The sequence below is a fragment of the Elaeis guineensis genome, chromosome 10, assembly GCF_000442705.2.
Source record: "Elaeis guineensis isolate ETL-2024a chromosome 10, EG11, whole genome shotgun sequence".
Taxonomy (NCBI): Eukaryota; Viridiplantae; Streptophyta; class Magnoliopsida; order Arecales; family Arecaceae; genus Elaeis; species Elaeis guineensis.
Genome location: NC_026002.2, coordinates 24,363,702 through 24,390,726, shown reverse-complemented (window position 1 = coordinate 24,390,726; position 27,025 = coordinate 24,363,702). Strand labels below are relative to the sequence as shown.

The following is a 27,025-nucleotide window of genomic DNA, read 5'->3' as shown; positions in this document are numbered from 1 at the left end:
TACTACATGGAGAAAATCAAAATGTCCTTGTTCATGTTTGTTAACAGTGGTCACGTATCATTTTGTGGCAGTGAATTGGCTCAATCAAGGGCCCATAACGGAGAAGCATCCAAATACCCGTGAACAAGGGGAAGGCCAAACTCCCTCAGAGTTTGTATCCGAGTCCCCTGACAAGAATCATGCATGGGCCATGCAAACGACGCTACGTTTTCTGGTGCAGAACACGTGTACAAGTTCACTATAGTCCAAGTGCATATCCAATGTGTTTTTTTCTTCCCTTTTAATGCTCCACATTTATTAGCCATAATTAAAAGAGCGTTCAAAGCCCTTGGCTGGAATGAACAGTATCTTCCGTCACGCACCCTTACTACCGTGTCGGCGTTCAATGCTACGGGTAATCCGAAGTAAATATAGCTATTTAACGAACGTCTCGCACGTGTGAAAGAATGACCCAGATAATTGCACCACTGGCTTTCTAAAGTAAAAGAAACTTACCGTGATAGAACTGCGTATTGGATGGAATGATTTGTTGAATACTGTAAAAATTCTAAACTTCTAAAAGCTTTTCATATGATACTTGAGGGATATTCTCTGATGATTAACATATGGTTACCTGTCCTTTAAGGTATGATTGTTGGATAATAAAAATAAATCCACAGCCTTTTAAAATGATACATATTTATGAAAAAATAATAGTGCGATTGATTGGATAACAATATATATAACTGATTATACTGGATTTATGCTGTGGGCGGCGATACATATTTCTTTTGAATTATTATTTATTTTATTTTTTGATATTTATGGATATATTTATCTTAATTTAATATATCTGGTTTATAAAAAAACGGTCCAAAGGAATTAAAAAAAAAAAAAAGGAGAAAAAACCCCTTCTCTCCGCTTCTAAAGCCCATGTACTGAGGTGGTACCCTCCCTGCTGTCCCGCTCAAAAGGTCTCCACTTAGAGACCCAGACAACTCAATTTAAGCCCTCTGTTTTCCTCCTCTGAGGCTTGTGTCGTGGGTGGGGTTCTTTGTTCTTTTACCCCTTCAACCAAAAGACACTTTCGTGCCCTTGTCTTCTGGGCTTCTCCCCCTTTTGGTGCTCTGATCGGAGGGATCCTTAGAGGAGTCCTTGCCTGCAGTCATGGTGAGGCGCCATGGATGGCAACTCCCTGCTCACAACTTTCAGGTAGTGCTCTTTTTGTGGTTTTTTTTCTTTTTATGGAAGATTTCTTGTGGATTGGGTCTTATCTGGCCCTCGGTGGCTTTAAATTGCTTGGAGAGAAATGGCTTTGGAAAAAGTTCGAAACTTTCGTATTTTTCATGCTAGGTTTCGTTGTTTTTATCTTTGATTGCTTCTGGATTTCGTGGATCCTTCGTGGAAGTATGCAGTTCCTATTTCCTTGGATTTTGTCAGAACAAGCTTCATTTCGAGTCAACCATGTCCACGAATTTTCAGGTTTTATCCTGGGGGGTTTGCTACTTGGTTTTGGTGACCATATCAAGTTTATGGATCTCTCTTATGGGTTCTTCTTTCTTCTTTCCAGAAGCAATTGGATCGTTTTATGCCTTTGGTTTTGTGTTAGATCTACATTGTTCTATTTCTGAGATTTATTTGTGTTCCTTGTTGATGCTGAATGGAACTGTGTTTGTAGACTCTGCAGTGACATCAGAAGGGCTCAAATAGCTTCAGTTTTTCTTACTTTGAAATTCTAAGATGTTTTGTATCCATGGTTCAACATGTGGTTTATCCTTGCTTTACCACAACAGGATTCAGTTCACCATTTCTTTTCATATATTGCTAAATGAGTTTTTCTATCTGCATAGATGCCCTTGAATTTCCAGTTACACTGATTGTACTTTGTGCAAGTGCAGTATATGTTTAACAGAAGTTGACATGGCTCACATTTGCGTATCTCGTTACTGAAACTGTATTTAGATAAGATGACAATAAATATGATCAGAACTATTTTTTTTCTTTTTTTTTTTTTTTGATTTCTAAGTTCTCCATATATGTATTTGATTCATATATCATCCAAAAAGAGGTCTGACTTATAATTTGTTTCTTTTCCTTTTCTCTTACCTGTTATTAGCATGCATTCCTTTTGGGTCAGCCATTCTACGAGTAGCGTTCCTTGTGTTTTCAATGATTGTGAAGAACACAAGGTGTGGATTATATCAACAGAGTATAACTAATAATGGAGAAATTGCCGGAAGGTTTGAACATTTTTCTTCCCTTTTCCAGTAGAATAAGTGAAACATTGCAAAACACAGGGGGAAATTTAATTTAACCAGCAGTGCATGGGTGTTATGGACAGAAAATGGACCTATGAGAGTTTGAGAATGTTTTAACTCTAATGGTTAAGCTGACATCGACTCTCAACATGTAATCTTAACGTTGGCAATTTTGGAAAATAGGGCGTGAATGGAGCTCAAGCAAATTAATTTATTCATGTGTGTGAGTGCATTCACATGCATGTGCACATATATACACCCAAAATGTATGAAATAAGATGCCACAAGTTAATGGGAAGTATTGCCTTGGGAACATCTGTATATATGCCGATATATGCATTTAGTAGATAGGAGAGAGAAAGCTCTTCCCTCTCCAAAAATGAGAAAAATTGTCAGAAGAATAAAAAAAGAGGTTCACTTGACTCTCACATCATCGATTAATTTACCCTTAGTTAACAGAAGCAGGTGCATGTGCAGGAGCTGAGTACAAAGAGGCAACTCTCATGATTTTTTTTTTTAATAAGAAATGCTTTGAAATTGGGTGTTGGGTGCAGGGACAAGTTGTTGAAGAGACTCTGAAGGGGACACACTATCCTAAGTGGAAGTTTTCTGCTATTAAATTTTTACCATATTATTAATGTATTAATTTACTGCTTATTAAACATATAAATCCAACTGCTGTTTATTTGACGGAGGGGCATCTGGTTTTCCCCTGGTTGAGTATACAATATGATGGACTCCCAGAAATTTGTGAATCGCCTAGTACATTAGACGCATCCCTGGCAATCCTATAGTGCTTATGGACTGATGCAGTATATCGTCCTCTCATCTCTTTCTTTGGCTTCCTTCATTAGAAATGTTGAAAAAAAATTTTAAAAAAAAGTCTGATGGACTTATCTCTCCCCCCCCACCCCAACCCCCTGTTTTTTAAGAAAAAGAATGAGAAGTTTGATGGACTTCTCCACGGAACTAGATCAGGCCAGTCCTCCTCTTTCAAGTTGCTGTTTGGCTTCCCTAATTAGGTGTCTCAAAAGTTGAAAGGAAAGAGAGTTTCATTGTGGTTTTTTAAAAGTCTGTTACCAACGCTGTCAAAACTTAGAAACCTGTTGTTGATGGACTACATAAGTTTAGTCGTCCTCTCTCACTTCATTGTTTTGTTTCTTACTTAGGTATCTAAAAATAAAATATTTATTGGTAATTTGTATGTCACTTAGTTAGGAATGTCAAATCAGTGTATGTATCTAGCTTCATCAATATCCAACCCATACTGTTTTAAGCGTAATATTTAGATTTAATGTAATGAATCACTTTTACGGGTTTAGATCATGCTTGCTCTATTTTATGTCTAGATTAGGACACAATCAAGCTAAACTTGGAGTTTAACTAATTTTCATTGTATTATATCAAGTTTGTCGAGATCAATTGAGTTAAATCCAATTTGATGGGATCCACACTTGATCCAATTTGCGATCCAATCTAAATCAGATAGGATTAGATTTGAATTTTTTCATACTTTGTTATTGTTTTTTAACTATGTGAGTTTTTGACTTGAAATCCCTTTTAGTTAGCATTTGGAACTTTCATAATCATACTTTTTAATAACTATTTTGTTTTCATTATATCTCAACTTATAATATATATACATTTTTTGGAAAATTATACTGACTTATTCAAAACCTTATTTTACTTTTAAAATTTTATGTTTAATTCTAGAAATTATTACTTTTGTTTTTTATATACTTTTGCTTTGTATAATAACATTTTTTATGTGTCATTATTTCAATATTTATTTGATTTGTATTTTATCTTTTTTTAATAGTTTTATACTAATTTTTTCAAAATTTATCCCTGGATTGCTGAGATATTTTATGAGCTCAATACTATTTTGTAAATCAATCTTGTCCTCCATGCTTAAACATGATGCAAAACATTAATGAGTGCGCATTGGTGGCTGCTGTGTATGTAGACATCTTGTAAAATATTAGCCAATTGACAGGTAGGGTGACCAAACTTGTAAGATGGACATAATGTATATGGAATAACTTAGTCATATCCAGGCAATTATAAAACTTACTGTAGTGCAATAAATTATTCAATGGACTACTTATGAACTATTTGTTTGTTGCTCCCCCTCATTCTTCTTTTGTTTTTGTTCTTGTTGGTGAACAGTGAATAAAAGGTAAAAAACCAGAATACGCAAAAAGGAATGTAATTCAAAGAAATTTCAGAACCCACTGTCAAGATAATAAAGTTGGATGACAAAGCTAAATTGAAGAATGAAGTGACAAGAAAAAGGGAAAATCACATGAGAAGACAAGCCAAAGAAAATCTTAACTTCCTAGACTCAAGGGCAATTCTTAGGCTAATATAATCCGCATAAGTAACCCAGTCTCTTGTTTACAAATAGCTATGATTTATGATTCTTCAAACAACATGAGTAATGATGCATAATTCTGGAGCATATTATATTATATATATACATTGCACCACATGTTTAGTCTGATAGAATAGCAATCATTATATATATATATTTGAGCTTGTAAATGAATTGCATGTATACGAACTATCTTCATTTATATATTTGTGCTCATGTGTTGGAGAGTCTAAGCGCATTTTTTTTGTTGATTCTGCTTTCTAAAATGTTCGTAAAGTGAAAAAGCCAGAACCTAGGTTTTCTAGCCTCTTTCAAGAGCACTTTTAAACTTTTCTACTTGTAGAAGCACTTCTTAGATAATGCCACCAAACACTTATTTTTTTTCAAAAGTACTGTTTTGCTCTAAAAGTCGCAAAAGTACTTTCTTAAGCAACATAGGACACACACACTAAAACTTGCTCTCCAAGTCTAACAGTTCATTAGAGAAAGCAGGTATAGGAAATTTTTTACTGGAGTATGTTAGGTAGCTTATTGGATTAGTACAGTGTCCATGAATATCAAATTTCACTGCACTCTAATGACTAAGGATGGATATTCTAGAATGTATTGAATTTTCAAGGAAAAAATTAGTTCAACATCCTTTCCATTTTAATCACCCCAGGATTGCTTTTTTCAAGCCATAAATCTATTTGTAGAACTCACAAGTCTAGTGGAGTGACTTGAATAAAACTTAGTTTTCTAGGGATTAAATACAATATAAAGCATGCAGAATGCCTTTACAAGGTTGAATTAAGTAATGAACTCCATTTCTGCCTGAAACTGAGTTCTTTTGAATTATCTTTGATGCAAATTGTGGATGGAGGTAATCTGTGGAAGAACTTAAGTTGCTTAAACCCTACCAAAAAAAAAAAGGAGTATGGTAGGTTTGATTTTGTTCAAGAGTCAGGTATATTAATCTGTTTGTCATTGCATAGTCGTTTTCCATGAGTCATTTCTAGCCGATAGGGCCTGAATGAAAGCATCTGTCATGACTTAAGATCAGAAAGGGTTTATCTTTTTGGTGAGACCAAAATATAATTGCCACTCTAAAATATGGTTTAATACACAATAATTTATACTCTTATGTGAAATATATAATGCCAGTGCATGAAAGGAATTTGTTATGATCATATATCAGTAACTTGACTAAGGCATAACTAAAGAATCAGAAAAGTTCCATTAATTTTTATGATTTGGTACAAATAGTTTTAGTAGGATCCCCATGTTACTATAGAAGGAAATGCTGATTCAAAATTGTTATGAAACTTGGGTGTAAACTTTAAAATATCTGTTAAGCATGCCAAATCACCCAAGAAATTGGTTTGCATAGGCAATTTAATGCAGCTTCTTTTGCCTACTGGATTATTAGAACTGAGTCAATAAGAGCTGCAAGTTTAAGAACAAGTTTTCAGTTTGGTTTTAGCTGTGTTATTATTAAAGTTTTAATTTTATAATAATGAAAAAGATCCAAATGAAGAAAATGAATTGATGATCATCAGAAAAAATAAAGGAAAAAATGCAGAGTAAAGGAAATAAAGTAGATATTGTTTTATGTTGCTTTGGTGTCCTTGGAGGTATCATTTCATGCTTACATTCTAAAGAAACAAAAAGTCCAATATTTTAGAAGTTTGGTTTTTTAAATCTTGTTTACTAGATTGGAGCTTTAGATACCAAAATATGTGCTGAGGAAGAGCTTTGCTACAACACCTGAAAGATCCTCTGCCGCACCCCCCCATTCCAAAAAAAAGGGGGATGTAAACTGAGTCTGATTTTTATTTCATGTGGGAGGTTTGGAGCATTTATCAGAACAAAAATTCACATTTTCCACCCTTGTTATGTGCACACTTGTGTTGAACTGCAAGAATCCATGTTGGATATGTATCTGAATTGGATACGTATCAAAGTGATCAAACACCTTGAAAGTTATTGAATTCTTTGTTTGCAGCATTATAAAAAAATGGTCAGGAGTTGGACTCTTCCAATGAATGTTTAAATCATGGTGCAATGGTGGGGCATCGCACTATCCTGAGTGTCAGGACAGAATGAGTTCGGAAATGTATTGAGATAGGACATCCACCATCACGAGTGTTGCATGGTGGGGTGTCTTATTCCATAAAAAACCCAGGGCAACCCCATCCCATGGTACTTAAAACCTTACTTCCAACGATGTGCTTGACTTGCTATCATGTCATCAAAAGATGAATTGCAGTTCTTTTTCTGATATTGGTCAAGGAGTAGGCATTAAATCAAAATATCATTATCATATATCCTTGAGCTAATTGGGAAGCTTGAATGAGAAAAATATATGCTAGAAGACCTTAATGAATATTTTGAGATATAACTATATATTAGCTAAAATTATTTTCTTCCAACATGCCCCTGTATCTTCTTTTGGTCCCATTGGTGAGTCAAATGGTTGGATATGTGTTCAAATCTGATTTGTTTGTCTATGTCCATGTCACATGGTCCCAAACCCCCCTCTCCCCCAGGCAACTAATTCACACATGGAAACACTTAATCCTTTGTGTGGGAATTTTCCATGATATGAATCATGTTCCATTAGGATGTGTGCACTTATGCTTAATTTCTTTGTAACCCACCATTGCAAGTATTTAAAATAATTCAAAACTTGGAAATTTGTGGAATAATAAGAAAATGCTGCTTGGAATTCCAATAAATGAAACAATAGCTAATCATTAGGACAATTTTTAGATGTATTAAATGGGTCCTATATGTTGGTTTGTCAGAAACACTAAATCATCGTTAGTTAAGTAGTAGTTAGTTCTAAGTCTAGGACATTTTATTTCTGGTTTGGAGTTTGCACAGGAACATAAAAGCAATGAAAGATGGAATTCTGATTTTATATATATCTTAAATATGGAAAGCAATATATCCATATAACCTCATTTGGCAATCAAAAATTAAGGCCTAGTAGTGCGTTATATGTGTATGCATATACAACATTTCAAAGAAAAAGACTTTAGCAGCTCTGTTGATGGTAGGGGGCTGTATGGTTGCCAAACTTTAGAAAAATGATTTAATTAAATATTTAAACTTGTTGTGTTTGCAAAAGGATTGTTTTGATTGTTATCCAAAACATTCTTTTAAAATAGGAAGAGTTCATAATATCTGAAAAACAAGTTCTTATTGGCCCTATTATATTCATAAAACCAGAAGTCAAGTAAGATGATAGACTGTTCTCTCGATAATAGTTATGTTGGGTATAAAATATCCCCCCGGCCGAAGTTTGTAAAAGACCGATCCTTCGGGGCTCTTCCGGCTCCCGATCTTGTATGTGGCGCCTCTCCGAACTCTCTCGGCCGTCCGGACTTCTCTGACAATGGACTTCTGCGTTCACCCATCGGGCCGCCCCAAAGGCCCTCTGGGCCTCACTGACAGTCGACCTCCTATAGCAGCCAACCATTCCCCGAGTCTCTCCCGGACTTCTTCCGGCCACGGACGACCCTACTCCGAACTTCTTCCGGGCTTCGTCAGCATCCGAGCTTCCCCGACAACGAGATTTCTACAGTAACCAGACTCCACCCAAGTTTCTACGGCGATCGACCGCCCCCCGGATCCTAATCGAGCTCTCGCGAGAGCTGAACTTCTGCTACGAACGGTCTACTCCGAACTTTTATAGCGGGCTGTCTACCTCAGATATCTTCTGTAAGCAAATTTCTTCCGAACTTCTGTTACAGGTAGACTCCAGCCGAGCTACTCCGTAGCGAGTGGGCTCTGGACGAACTTCTACAGCGGGACACTACTCCGAGCTTCCACGATAACTGGTCCTCGTCCGAGCTCCTACAATAAACGGCCCCCTTTCGACCTCTCGCGAGAACTGAAGCTCGTCCAAACTTCTCCGACGGATGGATTCCAGACGAGTTTCTATAACGGACGAGCTCCAGCAACTGGGTCCCTGCGATAGCCGATCGCCTTCGATGTCTGTCGAGCCTCCCCAGCACTATCCGAAGTCCATCGCCGGCCGACCTCCTACCAGGCTTCCCATAAAATCGGACTTCCCCGACGGACGATCTTCGGATGAGCTTTCACATCAGATAAATCCCAGACGGACTTCCCTAGCGATCGGACTTCTCCGGACTTCGTCAACAAAAAATCTCCATCCGAGCTCCTACAGCAGGTGACTCCCGCCTGAAAGGTCAGCACCCGAAGCGTCCGACAACAGTAGATTCGTCAGCGACCTCAGAACATCCGAGCCTCTCCTAGAACGACGATGTAAAGAGCTATTATGCTCCATCAGGCATCCCAGTCGAGCTGCAGCCGATGGATCCAAACTCTCTGGCAAGCCACAACAAGGGCCACTACCTTACTCCACTCGCTGCAATGGATTCCGCGCGGTTCCACCACTCTCTGACAAGCCACGATAAGAGCCGCCATCCTGCTCCACTCTCTGCAACGGATTCCATGCAGCTCCACCAATCTCTGGCAAGTCCCGACAATGGACACCACTCCACTCTTCGCAACAAGCTCCACGTAGCCCTGAACGACCCCTGACGCCACTACTCTCCGTAACAAACTCCACGCGGCTCTGAGCGGTCTACTACCAGACGGTTACAGACGTCGCTATCGGTCAGTTACACCCTCCGTCTATAAATAAGGACCCTCAGATACGTTCTTCTCGAGGCTGGTAACTCTATCTCGAAACTCTGCTAAAATTTTTGCTCGAGCACTCCATTTCTGTTGAAGCAGAGTACTGACTTGAGCGTCAGAGGATCTTGCCGGAGTACCCCCAACTCCGGTTTAGACTTTCTTTGCAGGTCCTGACGGCGGCCGCGGTCATCCCAGCTCTAGCTTCTCTGACTTCGACGGAATTCTGCACCAACAGAATTGGCGCTAGAGGAAGGGCTGTGTCTTTGCAGTACCCTTGTTCTTAAAGGAGTGCTTAACGGGACTGATTTCGGTCATCTTCTCCGACATCCTCTTCTCTTTCTACTAGATCTTCACCCGATGCCTCTCCGCAGAGCATCCACCAGGTGATCTACGGCCTCCGCGGCCAGATCTCAGGCTCCAGCCTTACCTCTAGTTTCCCAGGCTCCTCCTCCGGCAACGGCGGTCGGTGCGGAGCAATTTGACCTGCTCGTTCAGCAGGTCAGAGGCCTCACTGAAGCGGTGCAGGCCATGCAACAGCAACAACAACCGCAGGCGTCGGTGCAGTTGGAGAGAACGTCGTTGGAATTCCAAAATCCGACGATAGGGCGGGCCACTTGGGCCAGTCGCCTCGTCTTTCCCGGAAAGACAAATCCGAGGGTGGAGAGTCCTCAGTCCGATTACGATTCTACTTCCGGAGGATCTCTACCTCCATTCTGCCCAATGACCCTCGAGACCCGCAGTCGAGAGGACTTCCTGGATCGAAGGCTTCAAGAGATGAACCGACGGATCGAAGAACTCCGTCACGCTCCCCCTGCTTATGGTGAGGACATATGTACTGACCCTCCCTTCTCTCAAATGATCATACAGGAACCGATCCCGTCAAAGTTCAAGGTCCCCCAATTTGAAAGCTATGACGGGACCTCGGACCCGGTCGATCACCTGGAGGCCTTCCGGACGATGATGCTGCTCCATGGCGCGCCAGATGCCATTCTGTGTCGAGCTTTTCCATCCACCCTGAAGGGAGCAGCAAGGAATTGGTACTCGGCGTTGAGATCGTATACCATCTTTTTCTTTGACCAGATGAGCCACCAGTTCGCGGCTCATTTTGTTAGCAACCGGCATCCCCGGAGAGGTTCGGAGTCCCTCATTAACATCAAGCAAAGGGAGGGGGAATCTATCCGGACTTACGTCAACCGTTTCAACGTCGCTGCGTTGGAGGTCCGGAACTTGGACCAATCGGTCGCGATGGCCGCTCTGAAAGGCGGCTTTCAGAAGAACGACCTTCTGTTCTCCTTAGAAAAGAAGTACCCCAGAGATTTTGTCGATTTGCTGGCTCGAGCCGAAGGATATGCCCGAGCAGAAGAAGCCTTCAAGATGAAGGACGAAGAGACCGCGAGAGAGCGGCACGCGGGAGACTCGAGCAAGTCCGTAGTTGAAAAAGGGCCGAGTGAAGCTCGGCCACGCTCTCGAACTCCTCTCGGGCACAGGCCCGTCCGGACTCCTCCCCGAGTTCGTCAATAGAGAAGCCTAGACCATCGAGTTCAGCGAGGCTCTCCTCTCGGGAGATTCTACAGCTACGCCCCTCTCGACGCATCAAAAATGCAAGTGCTGATGGAGGTTAGGGAGCAACTCCCAAGGCCGGAGAGGATGCGCTCGCACTCCGAAAAGCGCAACCTGAACAAATTCTGCCTCTATCATCATGACCACGGCCACGATACGGAGTGTATTCAGCTCCGAGACGAGATCGAGGAGCTCATCAGACGAGGTCGGCTCGACAGATTCATTCGACGCCGATCTGAAGGAAAGGAAGATCGGCCTAGGGCCCTGCCGCAGCCGGAACCGCCAAGGAGGGAGGAGCAGCCAGAAGATCGGCCTCCAATTGGGATTATCAACTCCGTCTCGGGGGGATCCCGGTGGGGAGCAGACCTTCCGCGGTTATAGGGTTCGAAAAATCTACGAATGTATTACCAATAACTGTCCTGAATGAAAATTCTCTTCATATTTGCATATTTTTCTTTTAGCATGAGTTTATAACGACAGAAAATAACTCTCTTATGCAATTGAAATTAAGCATGTTAGGAGCAAGAGGAGAACCTCGTCCTAACATGAGCAAAGTCGAAGGTCCGGTTTCTTAAAAACCGGATGGGAGGAGAGGCCCTCACAACGGTCCTGATGTGCCCCCACAGTCTTGTTAGGAACAGGAGGAGAATCTCGTCCTAACATGAGCAAAGTCGAAGGTCCGATTTTTTAAAGACCGGATGGGGGGAGAGGCCCTCACAACGGCCCTGATGTGCCCCCACAGCCTTGTTAGGAACAGGAGGAGAATCTCGTCCTAACATGAGCAAAGTCGAAGGCCCGATTTCCTAAAAACCGGATGGGGGGAGAGGTCCTTACAACGGCCCTTATGTGCCCCCACAGCTTTGTTAGGAATAGGAGGAGAACCTCGTCCCAACATGAGCAAAGCCGAAGGCCCGATTTCTTAAAGACCGGATGGGGGGAGAGGCCCTTACAACGGCCCTTATGTGCCTCCACAGCCTTGTTAGAAACAGGAGGAGAACCTCGTCCTAACATGAGCAAAGCCGAAGGTCCGGTTTCTTAAAGACCGGATGGAGGGAGAGGCCCTTACAACGACTTTTATGTGCCCCCATAGCCTTGTTAGGAATAGGAGGAGAACCTCGTCCTAACATGAGCAAAGTCGAAGGCCCGATTTTCTAAAGACCGGATGGGGGGAGAGGCCCTCACAACGGCCCTTATGTGCCCCCACAGCTTTGTTAGGAACAGGAGGAGAACCTCGTCCTGACACGAGCTGAAACCGACTGTCGGGAACAAGGGGAGGACCTCATCTCGACGCAAACAAAGACTCGGTTGATCGACAAGGAGGAAAGCTTCCTCAATGACTCCTCTACACTCTCACGACCCCGTCAAGAGCAGAGGGAAGACCCTCACTCAAACACAGAAGAAAAGGGGAGACGAAAAGAGAAAGCGACGAACTACACTGGCGATAGGTGAAAAACGAACTACATCAAAGGCACAAGAGACCTTGTCTCGACGAGAGAGAAAATCCTTGTCGAAAATCTCTAGTCCCTAAGGGCAAATCGACACGGCGACGATCAGGAACCTTCAAATTACGTCGGCAACGAACAAGACGGAAGACAAAAGAAGTTCGGTGAACGACGACTCAAAGCAAGAACTGGCGAGGGATTACAAACTACGTCGACGCCAAATAAGACGGAAGACAAATGGAGTTTGGTAAACAACCATTTAATACCAGAATGGATAAGGTAATAGACAATTTCATTTTCATTTTGTTGGTGAGGTACACGTTACAAAGCTTTAAAGGCCAAAAAACAAAAAGAAAAGAAAGAAGAAAAAGAGGCTCTAAGGAAGCCCAGTTTCTTCCGACTTCGAGCTCTCGGTTCCGGCCCTTGCTATGGATTGTCTTAAATTTTCGACTTCCTTTTCCAGTTCCATTTTTTTCAGCAACATATCCTGGAATATCCTTTGGAACCACCGGCGCTCGTCCTCTGACTCTCGAAGCCTCCTCCTCAAGACCTCGGACTCTGCCTCAGCATCCTTGACTGCCTGCTGCTCGTGGACCAGCTGAACCTTCAGCCACCGTAATTCGGCTTTCTCCCGCCCAAGGGCTACAGACAGTTCCGTCATAGTCCCCCTCAAGGAGCAAAGCTCGTCAGAACCTTGCGCAGGGACATGTTGGACTCTCTCGGACAGTCGCTTCTGAAGGCGGGCAACTTCGTCAGTCGCCGTCTGGAGCCTCCTTTGGTAGTCCTCTACTTGTCTGCTTCAGCCGACTCGATAGGCATCATAAGTCGCCTCGGCGTCTTGCAGCCATTTTTGAAGGTCGGAGAACCTCTTCGACCAGTCTTGGTCGCGGTCAGTCTGGACTGTGAGTCGGGACGAGCTCCCTTCCAGCCGGTCGATCTTCTCCCGTGCGGCCGCCAGCTCGACTTTAAGGGAGCTAATCTTGGAAGCTTGAGTCCAAGACCGGTCGCTGGCACGTTTCCGGAGTTCCTCAAGCTCCGTAATGAAGTCAGCTTTCCTTTTGGTGTATTCCATGAAACTTTTCTTATGGAGGTCCCGAAAGTGAGTAGCCTCCGCGGTGGCCTCTGAATGGCTCTCCTTCAGCCGGTGAAGTTCGTCTTCCAGCTTCTTGGATTTTCTTGTCAACTGACGAATTTTCCTTTGGAGGTCTCGTATCATCGACTTCAAGGGAATACCCTCCGGCAGGGGAAGGGCTTCGGCAGGACACTGTCGTTGGAGGACAAGAGTGCCACGACTCAAATTAATACAAGAAGGCAAAAAAAAAAGAAAAGAATACGAAAAAAGAGAGGAGGGACCCTCCGTAAAGGCGAATCCGGCTTCATTGATCAAATAAATTTCAAGTACAAGAGAATGAGGAAAAAATCACCACAAAGGAAAAAATACAAAACTAGAGGTTTCGGACCTCTGGGGCAGAAGTAGAGGGGGTCGGTGTCCCCGGAAGATCGTCAGCGGCGGCCATGGCAGTCGACGAGGTCCCGACTGGAAGAGGACCGACAGCGACTTCGGATGGTCCGGCTTCATCATCTAACGTCTCGTTCAGGAAGCCGAGATCCAACTCGGGAAACCTCTCGGCCATCTTCTCTTGGCAGAGCTCGAACCCCTTGATGAAGGCGTCCTGGCCGAACTAGACCTTCAGATCCTTCATCTCGGGGGAGGCTTTAAACTCCTCCACTGCTCGAGTCCTTGCCTTCGAGACCAGAGACGGAATCCGCACTTTCAACTCGGAAACCTGCTCCTTCAACTCGGAGACCTGTGCCCTTAACGCGGAGACCTCGGCCTCAGCCTTTCCTCTCTCCTCCTCCAAGGCGGTCCTCAGATCGGATGAGGTTTGTCCTTCCTTTTCCAGCGCCTCTTGGAGGCTTAGGACCTCGGCGATCTTCTCTTCAAGGCGGGCAGCCCCGGCTAGGCAACCCTCTTCTGCCCGAGCTGCCTCCTTCTTGGCGATCTTCGCCGTCTCGATGTTGGCGACGAGCTGGTGCCCAATCTGCAAGAAGGGTCGGGGAGTCGACATAAGGGCTGAAGAATAAATTAAAGAAGCAGGGAGAAGGAAAAGGATGAGTTAACCTACTTGGAGGAAAGATCTCAGAGAGTCCCAGGCCCGCAGCTCGGGATCGGTGAGGACGATTCTCTTAACTACCTCGGGCAGAATGCACCCTTCGACCAGCCTCTTTATTAAGTCTCTGTTATTGAAGGGATTTTCACCCAGGTCTTCCTCGGAGCCGTCGGCCCCCTCGGCGGCAGCCTCGCGACTGCGACTCCTCCGGGTCAGGGTCTTCCTTCTCCTCCTCCCTTCGGCCCCAGATGCCTCCTCGGGACGAACCTCCGAAATGGGACCCTCGGTCGAGGAGCTCTGTGAAGGAGCTCGGGGGACTTTCGGTTCGGCATCGGAAGGGGCTTCAACGGCGACGGGCATCGGAGCAGGCACGGCCGAGCTTGTCCCTTCTGTCCTGGCTCTCTTCACCGACCCCGAAGTTGAGGCGTCTTTTCTCTTGTGGGTCTTGAGATCCTGGGCTAACCTCCGAGCCACGCTTGCATCCATGTCTGCGATAAAAGAAAATCAGCATGGCTCCGAAATGGAACAGGAAGAAGGGAAAACAAAAAAAAAAACCTTTTCCGAAAAGGCTCCAGTACCAGCATGTCGAACGTCAAAATACCTGGCAACCGTCGAGTGCGAGAATCGAGGAGAGCCGCTTCGGTCGTGAGAATTTTTCTAACTCGGAAGTAGGGGGACTGGTGTTGGGTATAAAATACCCCCCGGTCGAAGTTTGTAAAAGACCGATCCTTCAGGGCTCTTCCGGCTCTCGACCTTGTATGTGGCGCCTCTCCGAACTCCCTCGGCCGTCCGGACTTCTCCGACAATGGACTTCTGCGTTCACCCACCGGGCCGCCCCAAAGGCCCTCTGGGCCTTACTGACAGTCGACCTCCTACAGCAGCCAACCATTCCCCGAGTCTCTCCCGGACTTCTTCCGGCCACGGACGATCCTACTCCGAACTTCTTCCGGGCTTCGTCAGTATCCGAGCTTCCCCAACAACGAGATTTCTACAGTAATCAGACTCCATCCAAGTTTCTACGGCGATCGACCGCCTCCCGGATCCTAATCGAGCTCCCGTGAGAGCCGAACTTCTGCTACGAACGGTCTACTCCAAACTCCTATAACAGGCTGTCTACCCCAGATATCTCCTGTAAGCAAATTTCTTCCGAACTTCTGTTACAGGTAGACTCCAGCCGAGCTACTCCGTAGCGAGTGGGTTCTAGACGAACTTCTACAGCGGGACACTACTCCGAGCTTCCACGACAACTGGTCCTCGCCCGAGCTCCTACAATAAACGGCCCCCTTTCGACCTCTCGCGAGAATCGAAGCCCTTCCGAACTTCTCCAGCGGATGGATTCCAGACGAGCTTCTATGACGGACGAGCTCCAGCAACTGGGTCCCTGCGATAGCCGATCGCCTCCGATGTCTGTCGAGCCTCCCCAGCGCTATCCGAAGTCCATCGCCGGCCGACCTCCTACCAGGCTTCCCATAAAATCGGACTTCCCCGGCGGACGATCTTCGGATGAGCTTCCACATCAGATAAATCCCAGACGGACTTTCCTAGCGATCGGACTTCTCCGGACTTCGTCAACAAAAAATCTCCATCCGAGCTCCTACAGCAGGTGACTCCCACCTGAAAAGTCAGCACCCGAAGCGTCCGACAACAGTAGATTCGTCAGCAACCTCGGAACATCCGAGCCTCTCCTAGAACGATGATGTAAAGAGCCATTTTGCTCCATCAGGCATCCCAGCCGAGCTTCAGCCGACGGATCCAAACTCTCTGGCAAGCCACAACAAGGGCCACTACCTTACTCCACTCGCTGCAACGGATTCCACGCGGTTCCACCACTCTTTGACAAGCCACGACAAGAGCCGCCATCCTGCTCCACTCTCTGCAACGGATTCCATGCAGCTCCACCACTCTCTGGCAAGTCCCGACAACGGACACCACTCCACTCTCCGCAACAAGCTCCACGTGGCCCTGAACGACCCCTGACGCCACTACTCTCCGTAACAAACTCCACGCGGCTCTGAGCGGTCCACTACCAGACGGTTACAGACGTCGCTGTCGGTCAGTTACACCCTCCGTCTATAAATAAGGACCCTCAGATACGTTCTTCTCGAGGTTGGTAACTCTATCTCGAAACTCTGTCAAAATTTTCGCTCGAGCACTTCATTTCTGTTGAAGCAGAGTACTGACTTGAGCGTAGGAGGATCTTGCCGGAGCACCCCCAACTCCAGTTTAGACTTTCTTTACAGGTCCCGGCGGCGGCCGCGGTCATCCCAGCTCCAGCTTCTCCGACTTCGACAGAATTCTGCACCAACAAGTTATATTGTGGATCTCTTCAATCTTGCTTCTGGGGTCCAGTATATCTAGAATGCTTCTAATTATAAAAATGAAATCATATGAGTCTAGTTTTACAAACCATTATTATCATGATTTTAATGTTTCTTCACGAAGTAAAAGGATCTATTTGTGTCAAAATTAATCTTTTAACCCCAAATTTTGATAGCATGTGTACATCACTAGTGCCCATATGTTATATTTTCCCAAAATTCATCGTTTACTGTTTTTAAAATCAATTGTATGAAGATTAATTTGAAAAATTAATAGCAGAAAATAAATTATTCTTATCCGAATGAACATCATTTGTATGTCTTACAAGATTTTTTGGTGTAAGTTTTAAGGATCGACGAAGAACCCCAAAATTACTTGATTTTGATTGTGGATTCATGCTCTATGGCATGCATCCAATGATCAAACATATTGTAAACTCAATTTGCCAGAGTTTTCCCTTAGTTTTTCAAATCAAGTTCAAATAGAGGTTCAGATTTTTGAAGAATTTTTTTTTAAAAAAAGGGAGTGGGGAAGAAAGTTACATAACTAGAATGTGTTTTAGGTCAAGAAATGGGTTTAGATTCAAGCATGCGATGCAAAAATCCCCATTGCCACCTTCTCTCTTTCCTTCCCCTAGTTTCTACATTCAAACAGTGGCAATAAGAGGAATGAACAACGTAAACAAGGCACCTCGGGCAGTATCCACATGTACTGCATAGTTTGGAGCTGGTCTAAGGTGGAACAGCTTTGATCCACATGAATTGCATGATCCATGTTGGTTTGGGCTGTTTGAATGCAATTCAGTCAATTTTAGCCCGAACCAAGCCCCTAGACACTGGTATGGGCTTTGTTTGGTATGAGTCAGGCAGTTTTCGAATCCTTGATCTAAAACCCTCTCTGCATCAGTGTTGCTCTTGCATTTACTGCTCGTATTGGATGAGAGTTGGACTGGAACTGGGTACCAGTGTGCCAACCCATATCAACACATGCCCGCTTGCATCAACATGTGTGTTCATCATAGGTTGATATGGACTATTACCTAGATAGTGAGCCAAAAGTCCTCATCTTATAGTATATTTTTTCTTGTTTTGGTATGATACTCGGAGCGGTACTTATTTCCTTGCAAACAATGATGATGCATTTCTCTTTGGTATTGAAATTAGTGAAACTTAATGTGCAAGAAATATTGTTTCCTGCACAAAGTCGTATTGCCCAATATCAAGTGTATCATACTGTATCAGTAAGGTACCTATACATTATGGGCTTCTGGTACAGGATTATACTGCACCTGGTACATATGCTGTCTCACCTCCAGCAGCTTACTATGCGTACGTCTGTGGGTACTGTGCCTACCTGTACTTCAAGCTATCAGCAGCCACCACTGGTATAAGTACACAAAACTTGGCAAGAAGTATTGTGATATTTATCATAATTCTGTGTTGTTGGTTGAAACAAAATTTCGGAGCCTTGCTGATTGCCTCTATTTGTTCGTTGCATATGTCAGGATCTTTATTATCATCTTGAGTTTATCAATATGTTATCTCCTTAGCTTTAGCTTCAGTTATTTTGAGAAACCATTGTACTCATTGGTACTGATTTTCTTTTCTTTTTTCATTTCTTTTAATAGGTTATTGCTATCACAGTGTTCTTTCTTCTGGTTGTTGCATTCTATGCTTTCTTTGCACCCTTTCTCGGTAAACAGATATTTGAATATGCTTCAATTGCTGTTTACACTCCTGTGGTATGTGAACTCCTCCTGTCTCATGTCTGTCTTCTGTTAATATGATGGATCTTGTTATAATACTATTGATTCTTTATTTCTTATAATGTTATTTCAGGCACTTGCAGTTTTTATTCTTTATGTTCGTTGTACACGTATAAACCCTGCTGATCCTGGAATTATGCCAAAGTTTGATAATGAGGTCATTAATTTACCTAAGAATAATCTGGTGGTGCAAGGCACAAACGAACTCGACAATCTTGATAATAATGCAATTGGAGCACATTCTTCTCTATCATCAGCTTGTACAAGCTCTCTAGATGGTAATCCTAATAAAAAAACTTCACCTGGAGGAGATGCAGGGATAAATACCCCAGTGGGCCCACCAAGTAGAATTGAGTCACCTTGCTGCAGATTTGGAGGGTTCATCTGTGCATTATTTGTAAAAGAAGATTGCTGCAAACCAGAAACCACTGAGCAACAAGCTGGTGGGGAAGAGGCTTTGTTCTGTACATTGTGCAATGCGGAGGTAAAGGCTTTAGATGATGTATATTTAATTGATTGAGTATTATTGCTTTATAAATTCATCAATTCCTTTTTGTGCTTGGGTAATACATGCAAGGTACCCTCGTGACATTGATGAAAGAGGAAAACCATTATTTAACTGTAGTGTTGTGTTAGAATCCCTTTATATGTCAAGCTATACTTGTTATAAGTTTATATAATTCATATTTCCCAGTCACCAGTGAAGGCAGCATATGTTTTCCAAGATAATTCTTATCTTTTTTCTCTCCTCATTTCATTACAATTAGTTGAAACCTATCATGGAAGTAGACCCTAAAATGTTACCAAGGCATATATTAATTCAGAAGGGGGAAGGGCATTAATTATCATTTATCATATTTGCTTGAAATCTTCTCCTTCCAAAAGTTTCTCAAGGTCTCAGATTTGTTCATATCATCCTCACATTCTATTTGTTTTAGATTTCTTTTTTTTTTTTTTAATTTCAGAGTCTTACCATTTAAATTCATTATCAATATCTGTTTTCTCTCTCGAAAGGATCTTCTACTTTTGAATGTTTATTCTTTTTGTTTATTTTGTTGTTTTCCTCCCTGTCCCAAATGTTACATGCACTTGGGTTTGTTAGGTGCAGGTGCATGTCCAAGTATCGGATCCTTCTAGTATCTAATAAATTCTTTTTACGGACCCATACTGAAGTGTCATGTCAATGCCCATATCTAAGTATTGTTTTAAGGTACTTGAGGTTAAACTGAATGGTCCAGGTATTGTTCAAGTTTTGAGACGTCCTATATTTACATTAGCTTGCTACTAGTAGCTTTGACAGTTGTTATGTCCTGTTCTTTTTTTAAAGACATAAATCACCTATATTTGTTGTTATCTCAGTAATAACAGCCACCACCCAAAATTTAAAAAGTTTATGGAATTTAATTAAGATGTGTGATGCCCTTGTGCTATCTTCAACATCGATCTCCTTGTGGTATTTCACTAATTTGTAGAGAAACAAGAGCACAAAAACTGCTATATTGCCACACTGGTCCTGAGTAATTGGTTATTGGTGCTCAGGAAGTTAGAGGTTAGAACTTTAAGACAAGGTGCAATCTATACCCAAAACTAAATTTTATGCAACTATTCAGATTTCTGTAAATTCCAGGATTTGCAGGCTTTGATGGATTTGAGAAATTAAACAAGTGATTTTTCAAATTGGATGGCAAGTTGAAATTAAAAGAAACTATCTCGAGGTACTTGATTAAATGTGAGAGAAGGAAGAAGAGAAAAACATGGCGGGGGAGAGGAGAGAGAAGAGAAGCGGATACCAAAGATAAGGATGGGAGGTTGAATCTGGCTTTAAAATTGGATACTTTTTTAACTAAAATCAGCACATTTCACTCTTTTCAATAGCCTTGTAGGCTTCTTAGACTTAGTTGAACTTTTAAATTTGTCCAATTTGAACTCATAAGATATAATATCTATAATATAGCAAAGAAGTTACAGGTATCAGAGTCCCGTTAGGCTCTTAATAAGTAATTAATCTCCCACATTCACCTGAAGCCTTTCTGTAAATTGCACAATTCAGTTTCCCTTGCCTGCATGCATCCATTTGTCAACCATGTTTCTGCTTCTGTGAGGTGCATCCCATCCTTAGTATCTGAAATACTCAATCTGTGTTTCTTTTTTTTTTTTTTTTAATTTCTTTTCTCAATGCCTTCTCTTCATCACTCCTCCATCCGCTCCCTTAGGTAATGAAATTTAAAACTATGTCACAATCAGTATTTGAAGAATGGGTTTTCCTCTTATTTTCTTAGCTATTGTAGTTTTTGTTGGTCCCTTAATAATGTAACTTAAGGCATATGTGATTGAGGAAATGCTCTTGAATTGCTTCCTTTTCTAGATCTTTTATTTTTTTGAATTTATGCCTTGTTATAAGTTTTATTCTTGCATCAATTAAACACATCATTTACCTTGTAATAATTAAACCTACTAACCTGTTAATAATTTAACCTACCGCATCCCTGTTAATCAAATGGTTTTGGTTAGAAATGTCCATATAAAATGCTTGTTTCCAGCATTTGTTCCTGAAATGATTTTTGTCTTGATCATAATTTGAAAAACCTTCTTTCTTGGATTATGCACATCTTTTATGTGCTAGTGGTTTTCTTTATGTTGGACATCTGCTAATTATAGTGAAGTTTCTAGTCTGTTGTACCTGTTTTATGGGTTGAATTAATAATGCTAGAGAACATTTCAATAATCTATAGAGCCATTCTGATATTTATGACTTCTTAGGTTATTCATATATTTCTGCACCTTGCAGGTTCGCAATTTCAGTAAACATTGCAGAAGTTGTGATAAATGTGTTGATGGGTTTGACCATCACTGTCGGGTACTTTCTCATGTACCACTTAATTTATTAATTTCTTAATTTTCAATGAGATAAAAAAATTCATGTGTTATATATTTGTCTACAGTGGCTGAATAATTGCGTGGGGAGGAAAAATTATATAACATTTATTTCTCTTATGGCCACTAGTCTCATTTGGGTATGCAGCTAATACTATGTAAATTTGTTGAATTCTTTTGAGTAGAGATCCTCAGTTTATTTGAACTCATAACATTTTCTTGTTCTCCAGCTTGCAATCGAATGTGGTGTAGGCATTGCTGTTCTTATTCTCTGCTTTGTTGATAAGAAGGGTACAGAGAGCATTGTTAAGGAGAAACTAGGAAATGGTTTCTCTCGTGCTCCATTTGCAACTATTGTGGTAAGTTTGATGTTTCAAGTTTGTCCTGTTTTCTCGAGATGATTAATGGTTGCAGGTTTGTGGGCCATAACTATCCTCACTTAGAATTTCTGTTATATAAGAAAGTATTGGTGGAATTGGGTCTGGGCCACTATCTTCAATGGGGCACTATGGAGCTAGAAAGCATAGATATCGGTATGCGGTATGGATATTTTATGGTACAGGTACACCGATACGGAAAAAATTGAAAAAACTACGATACGAATACGGCTAGACATTTTATATTTTTATTAATATTTAAATATATATAATATTTTAATATTAATAAAAATATATGAAAAAACTGAATCATATATATAATATTCGAATATTAATAAAATTAAGTTCTCAAATCTCAACTAAATTTATAAGTATCATCATAAAAAACAAACAAATACTTGCAATTAATGAAAAGAAAAAAACTAGCAGTCTAAAAAAGTAGAAGAAATTAAAATAATAAGTCTTGATAATCAAGTGATAATAGTTTCAGCTGCTTCATTCTCTGTATCATCAGTAAAAAGCTTCTTCTCCACATCCGGTTCATCAAGGGACAAACTTACAATCTCAAGAATACAGAGATAAGAGTACCGGTGCCGCACCGAAAATGTACCCGATACATGTACACGCCTGAAATAAGAGTATCGGAGGTACTATGTGCCAATAAGTTTCATTATTCAAAAGGTTTAAGTCTAGTTTTGCCTCTCACCTCTATTTCTAGACTCTCGCATGAAGCATGTGTTTTGAGTCGACATCAGATTGCTACTTTTGAAGGTTTGGAAGATATAATCTTTGATCTCTAAGAGACCTTTTCAATGAATCCAAGATCTCTAAAATCCAATATTTGTGCAAGAACTTATGCCTTCCAGAAGCTTGCTGCTTCCACGCAAACTGTGGCAGGCTTTGGCATTGATCTAGCAATCTTCCGATCCATGCTACATCATATTTTCTCTCCTGCACGTGTTTAATTTAGCCTCCTACGTTGCTTGGCATCAAAATTTAAGGTTCTCTCTCTCTCTCTCTGTGTGTGTGTGTGTGTGTGTGTGTGTGTGTGTGTGTGTGTTTAATTAGATAGGTTGTTAAAAATGTCGTGATGCAGTCTAACATTACGGGTTGAATTGTTGAAAGTTTTCCCTCGTGCTAAAGCTGTTATTACTAGTCCTTCCCCGCTCCCCCCCCCCTCATCTTTTCTCCCTCCTTTAATACAACCAGATGTCAAGATTGCCTTTTTTGGCTGAAAATTTGTGGGGCTAGGAGTTTCTTGGACAGTATGCTTATGGAGCATCAAAAGAGTTGATAGACCAACAAGTCAACATCTGGTCTCAAGAAGTCTTGTTTGCATGAAATGTTTGATCAAGGACCTTTTGTCTGATGTCTCCATGGCCAAGTTGGTTATTCTATTTTAATTTGTTTTAGTGCTTCTGATCTTTTTTTTTTTTTTTTAATGTTTTATGGACACAAAAATTAAGCAAATTTTGTTATTGCTTGGGCACAAAAGTTGCACAGCCAAGTTTTAGCCGATCTCTATGGAATCATGCACTTGAATGATAGTTCAAGGTTGGAATTTGTGTGTGAAGCTGATTGACACACCAATTTGCTCTTATGACAAGCTGGAAAATGATCAAGTGAATCTGTCTTGTTATCTAGGCGTATACCATGAACCATTTAACAAGCTGACTTATTAATTTGTCACTAGGCTTGTTGTTTTTGCTGACCTTCCTTCCCTACCATATTCTTATTTTTATGCCATCATGCACTTATTTTAATAATCTTGGAATGAAATTCTGTGTGAGTCCTACAACTATGCATCTTAAAGATTTCCAAAGTATTGTTTGGTTTGCTTTACAAGGATGAGCCATTGAATATTGTGTCTTTTTAGATAATAAAATGATAACAAAATGATTTGATTTTATTTGACATTACAAATACTAAAGGAATTCTGACAATCAAGTTGCATTACACATAATCATCAGTTAGGTGTGTTAGAAAGGATAGAACATCCATATTCTGATAGACTATCATATTACGAAGGAGAGTTGAGAGCTAGCAAATGGGTACTGCTGTCCATTTCCAGTTATGATTTCAATGGCATGCTCACCAAGAGAATGGTAAAAAAGATGATTAATAATCAGTCTAACTGGATACTGATAATATGTGTAGCATAAGGGCAGATAATTGTAGATAAGCAAGTTGACATGAGTTTAAGTTATAGTATTTAGTGTTTTCATCCAGTCATCCTGCATATTTAGACTCTTTTTTTTTTCTTTTGACTTTGTTATTTAATTTGGCTAATGGTGCGCATACTGGCCTAGTTGGAGGAAATTGCAGTTACAAGCACTCCAATTAATAGTTATTACTATGGGTTGCATCTTATGAAGGGGTAGATACCGCCCACATTTGTTATTGACCATGCAAAGTTTCATCATTTTGTAGTACTTATGTTCTCTTTATTCCTTTCCATTGTGAAGGAGAATTCAAAAGATATGCAAAAGCCATTAAATATCAATGTCTTGTATCTTTTCTCTAGAGTAAATTATAAAACCCCTGTGAGGTTTACGTTTATTACACTTACACCTAATAGTTTGTAAAAAAAATCCACACTTTCCCCCAATTATATTAATGGTGTTAGTGAAACTATTTATCTCATGTAAAAAGTCAAAATGGCCCTTGGGTGGGGAGGAGGATGCACATGTTTTTTAACATCCTTGGGTGGTGGTTACGTCACTAAAGGTTATTTTTGTCATTTTGGAAATTTTTTCTAATGTGGTATTTGGATCTCATTGAAGGTTAATGGTTTCACTAACATTCTGTTATGGGATAAAGTGTTGGATAAAAATAAACCTGAGGGGGGTAGGCATAGGTTTTTCAAACTATTGGATATAAGTGTGATTTACCCCTAATCTTATGGTTTTTTTTGTATTTTACTCTATTTTCTATCGAAGGAATTTGAGTAACAAACTTTTTTGCCTTTACTGCCAACTTAAATGTTCTCATAGTTTTTTATATAGATATGATTTGCTTCATCATAACAAATTGTTCTAAAATTAAAATCTTCATATCATTTTGAAGTACTCATTGACTGAACAAATATAATCCCCTTGGAATGCTTTAAGAAAATAACACCTTTAATGTGAGGAACATGATTCCAAGATTTTGTCTTGTAGGCCGCATGTACTGCAGTATCATTACTCGCTTGTGTGCCTTTAGGTGAACTCTTCTTTTTCCACATGATACTGATCAAAAAGGTTAGTATGAAGAAAAGATGTATTTTCGAATTGGCAATTTATTTTTATAAAACCAGTTGAATCTTTTCCTCTCATATGCCAGGGAATTACAACGTATGAGTATGTTGTTGCTATGAGAGCTATGAGTGAAGCACCTCCAGCATCTGCAGATGAGGAAGGACAAAATGCAATTTATTCGCCAAGTAATTCTGCCACAACTGGTTTAAGTGGTGGAAGTTCTGTCATGAGCCTTCAGTATAAAGGTATATGGTGCACTCCTCCGAGGGTATTTGTTGACCAGCAGGTAAGCCTCTACAACATGTTCACTTTTCCTGCCATATCCAAAAAGGGATGGATTAGTAAGATTTTAAAATACCAATATCTTAGCTACTCAGACTAATGAGAACGTCCATGGGGATTGCATGGATGATTCGTTTGGTATAAACAAGACTGGCCATCCAATTAATGTTGTTTGATTTCTCCAACTATAATTTTAAATCTTATGACAATCTAAACTTCAAAGTAAAACAGAGTGGGCTAGAAGTTTTTCTAATCTCCACATATGACTGTTTCCAGGGACTGATTTCTTGCTTTGGTTTCAATAGGATGAAGTCATCCCACATTTGGAGCCAGGTATGGTACCTTCAACTGTTGATCCAGATGCTGCCGGGTATTTTGAAAGAGCAACCAAGTCCAGAAAGACTGTTAAGATCAGTGCCTGGAAGCTTGCCAAATTGGACTCCAATGAGGCAATAAAGGCTGCAGCCAAAGCCAGGGCATCCTCTTCAGTCCTTCGGCCCATTGATGCTCATCGTGTCCCTGATGTGGACTTCAGCTCAAGTGGCAATGCAAGTGTCAGAAGTAGTACAAGCATGGATTTTACTGCAACTAAAGAATCAAGGATTTCTCCTCTGGGGGACTCGTACCCACAGAGTGTTGCAAGCAAGGAAGATTGTGAGACTGGTACACAAACTGCAAGCAGCTTAAGCAGTCCAGTTCACATCCATGATCCTGTTGCTCTTAGTTCGCTGCCTTTGCAGCATTCACTTCCTGAACGTTTTCGACCTGTCCTTCCAAAAAGGCCTTTCCCAACCATCCAGATGACTAACCCAATGTTCCAATCTGCCGCTGTTAGGGAGACCAGAAGGGCCTCAGTCACATGGGATCAAGAAGCTGGCCGGTATGTGTCAGTACCCATGACTGATAGAAGTGAAACTACTATGGCGGTTCCAGTGAGAACCTCTTGGGTTTCAATGGTAAGTCCTCCTGCAGAATCTAGTGCTTATGGACGAAGACCAACCCTTTCGAGTGCCTCTGTTTCATTGATGCCTCCTATGCCACAATTAGAGAGACTAATGTACACAGGGCAATCGATATTCTTTGGTGGGCCCCTTCTAAATGCTCCAGTTAGGGATATGGGGGGCAATGAGAATGCTGCTGTATTGAGACCAGATACCGGGAAGGAATCTCATGTTCATCGTGGGGTACATGGAGACAGAGGTCAAGCAGCAAACTCATTTCCTGTGTTTGTTCCTGGAACATTTCACAAGAACCCTCCATCTAAACCCAGGTGACTTCTTGCATAATATTCTTCTGATTTCACCATTTTGGAATTGTTTAAGTAGTGGCATGGATCTGCTCTTGTGGGATTTATGATAAGGAGGTGCTTCAACAGCAAATTCTTGAGGCAGCTGAGGATGAAAATTAAATTATGACTGCTGTTTAAGTTAATGCTGCAAACTGTTGTAACTTGTAAGGTTTTAGATCCGCGAGCCAAGCTGATGCTCCAGTTGAGAAAACATGACCATAAGAATGGTCATCCTATCCAATGCACCCAGATCTGCCATGGCGGTGTTTCCTTCTTTGCTGATTAATTATTCCTGCCTGTGAAACAGTTGACCTCCAGCGAAGGATTGTCATCAGATGTATTTTCTTTAGCGCAAAAATTTTTATGCAGCTGTATGTCTTTTTGTACATTCATTTGAGGATCATGTTGGTTTCTGATCTATCAATGGGCATTCCTTTTTATCTTCATTAGATTTGAAGTTTTAAGAATCTCAGCTATCATCTTTTCCAACTTAATATTTTTTATCGGATT

At 41.4% G+C, this 27,025-nt stretch overlaps 1 protein-coding gene across 2 annotated transcripts; it reads left to right on the top strand.

The window, feature by feature from the left end:
* Positions 1-932: 932 nt before the first annotated feature.
* On the top strand, positions 933-26,961 carry LOC105059877 (probable protein S-acyltransferase 19). 2 transcript variants are annotated; one of them, XM_073244693.1, is made up of 10 exons: positions 934-1,191; positions 2,096-2,219; positions 18,318-18,431; positions 18,529-18,939; positions 21,244-21,312; positions 21,398-21,469; positions 21,560-21,688; positions 24,868-24,948; positions 25,031-25,231; positions 25,533-26,961. In XM_073244693.1, the coding sequence occupies exons 4-10, from the start codon at positions 18,592-18,594 to the stop codon at positions 26,499-26,501; spliced, it is 1,869 nt and encodes a 622-aa protein (XP_073100794.1). In that variant the 5' UTR covers positions 934-1,191; positions 2,096-2,219; positions 18,318-18,431; positions 18,529-18,591; the 3' UTR covers positions 26,502-26,961. The 2 variants fall into 2 exon arrangements, with proteins under 2 accessions (XP_010941671.1, XP_073100794.1); XM_010943369.4 differs by lacking the exon at positions 2,096-2,219 and having other exon boundaries at positions 933-1,191.
* The last annotated feature ends 64 nt before the right edge of the window (positions 26,962-27,025 follow it).

What these genes read in the sequence shown, in the direction of transcription:
- LOC105059877 (XM_010943369.4), top strand. Translation starts at nt 1,147, where the DNA reads ATGGTGAGGCGCCATGGATGGCAACTCCCTGCTCACAACTTTCAG. An exon ending in GTACATTGTGCAATGCGGAG is followed by an intron (nt 18,940 to 21,243) that starts GTAAAGGCTTTA and finishes TGCACCTTGCAG; the next exon opens with GTTCGCAATTTCAGTAAACA. An exon ending in TGGCCACTAGTCTCATTTGG is followed by an intron (nt 21,470 to 21,559) that starts GTATGCAGCTAA and finishes CTTGTTCTCCAG; the next exon opens with CTTGCAATCGAATGTGGTGT.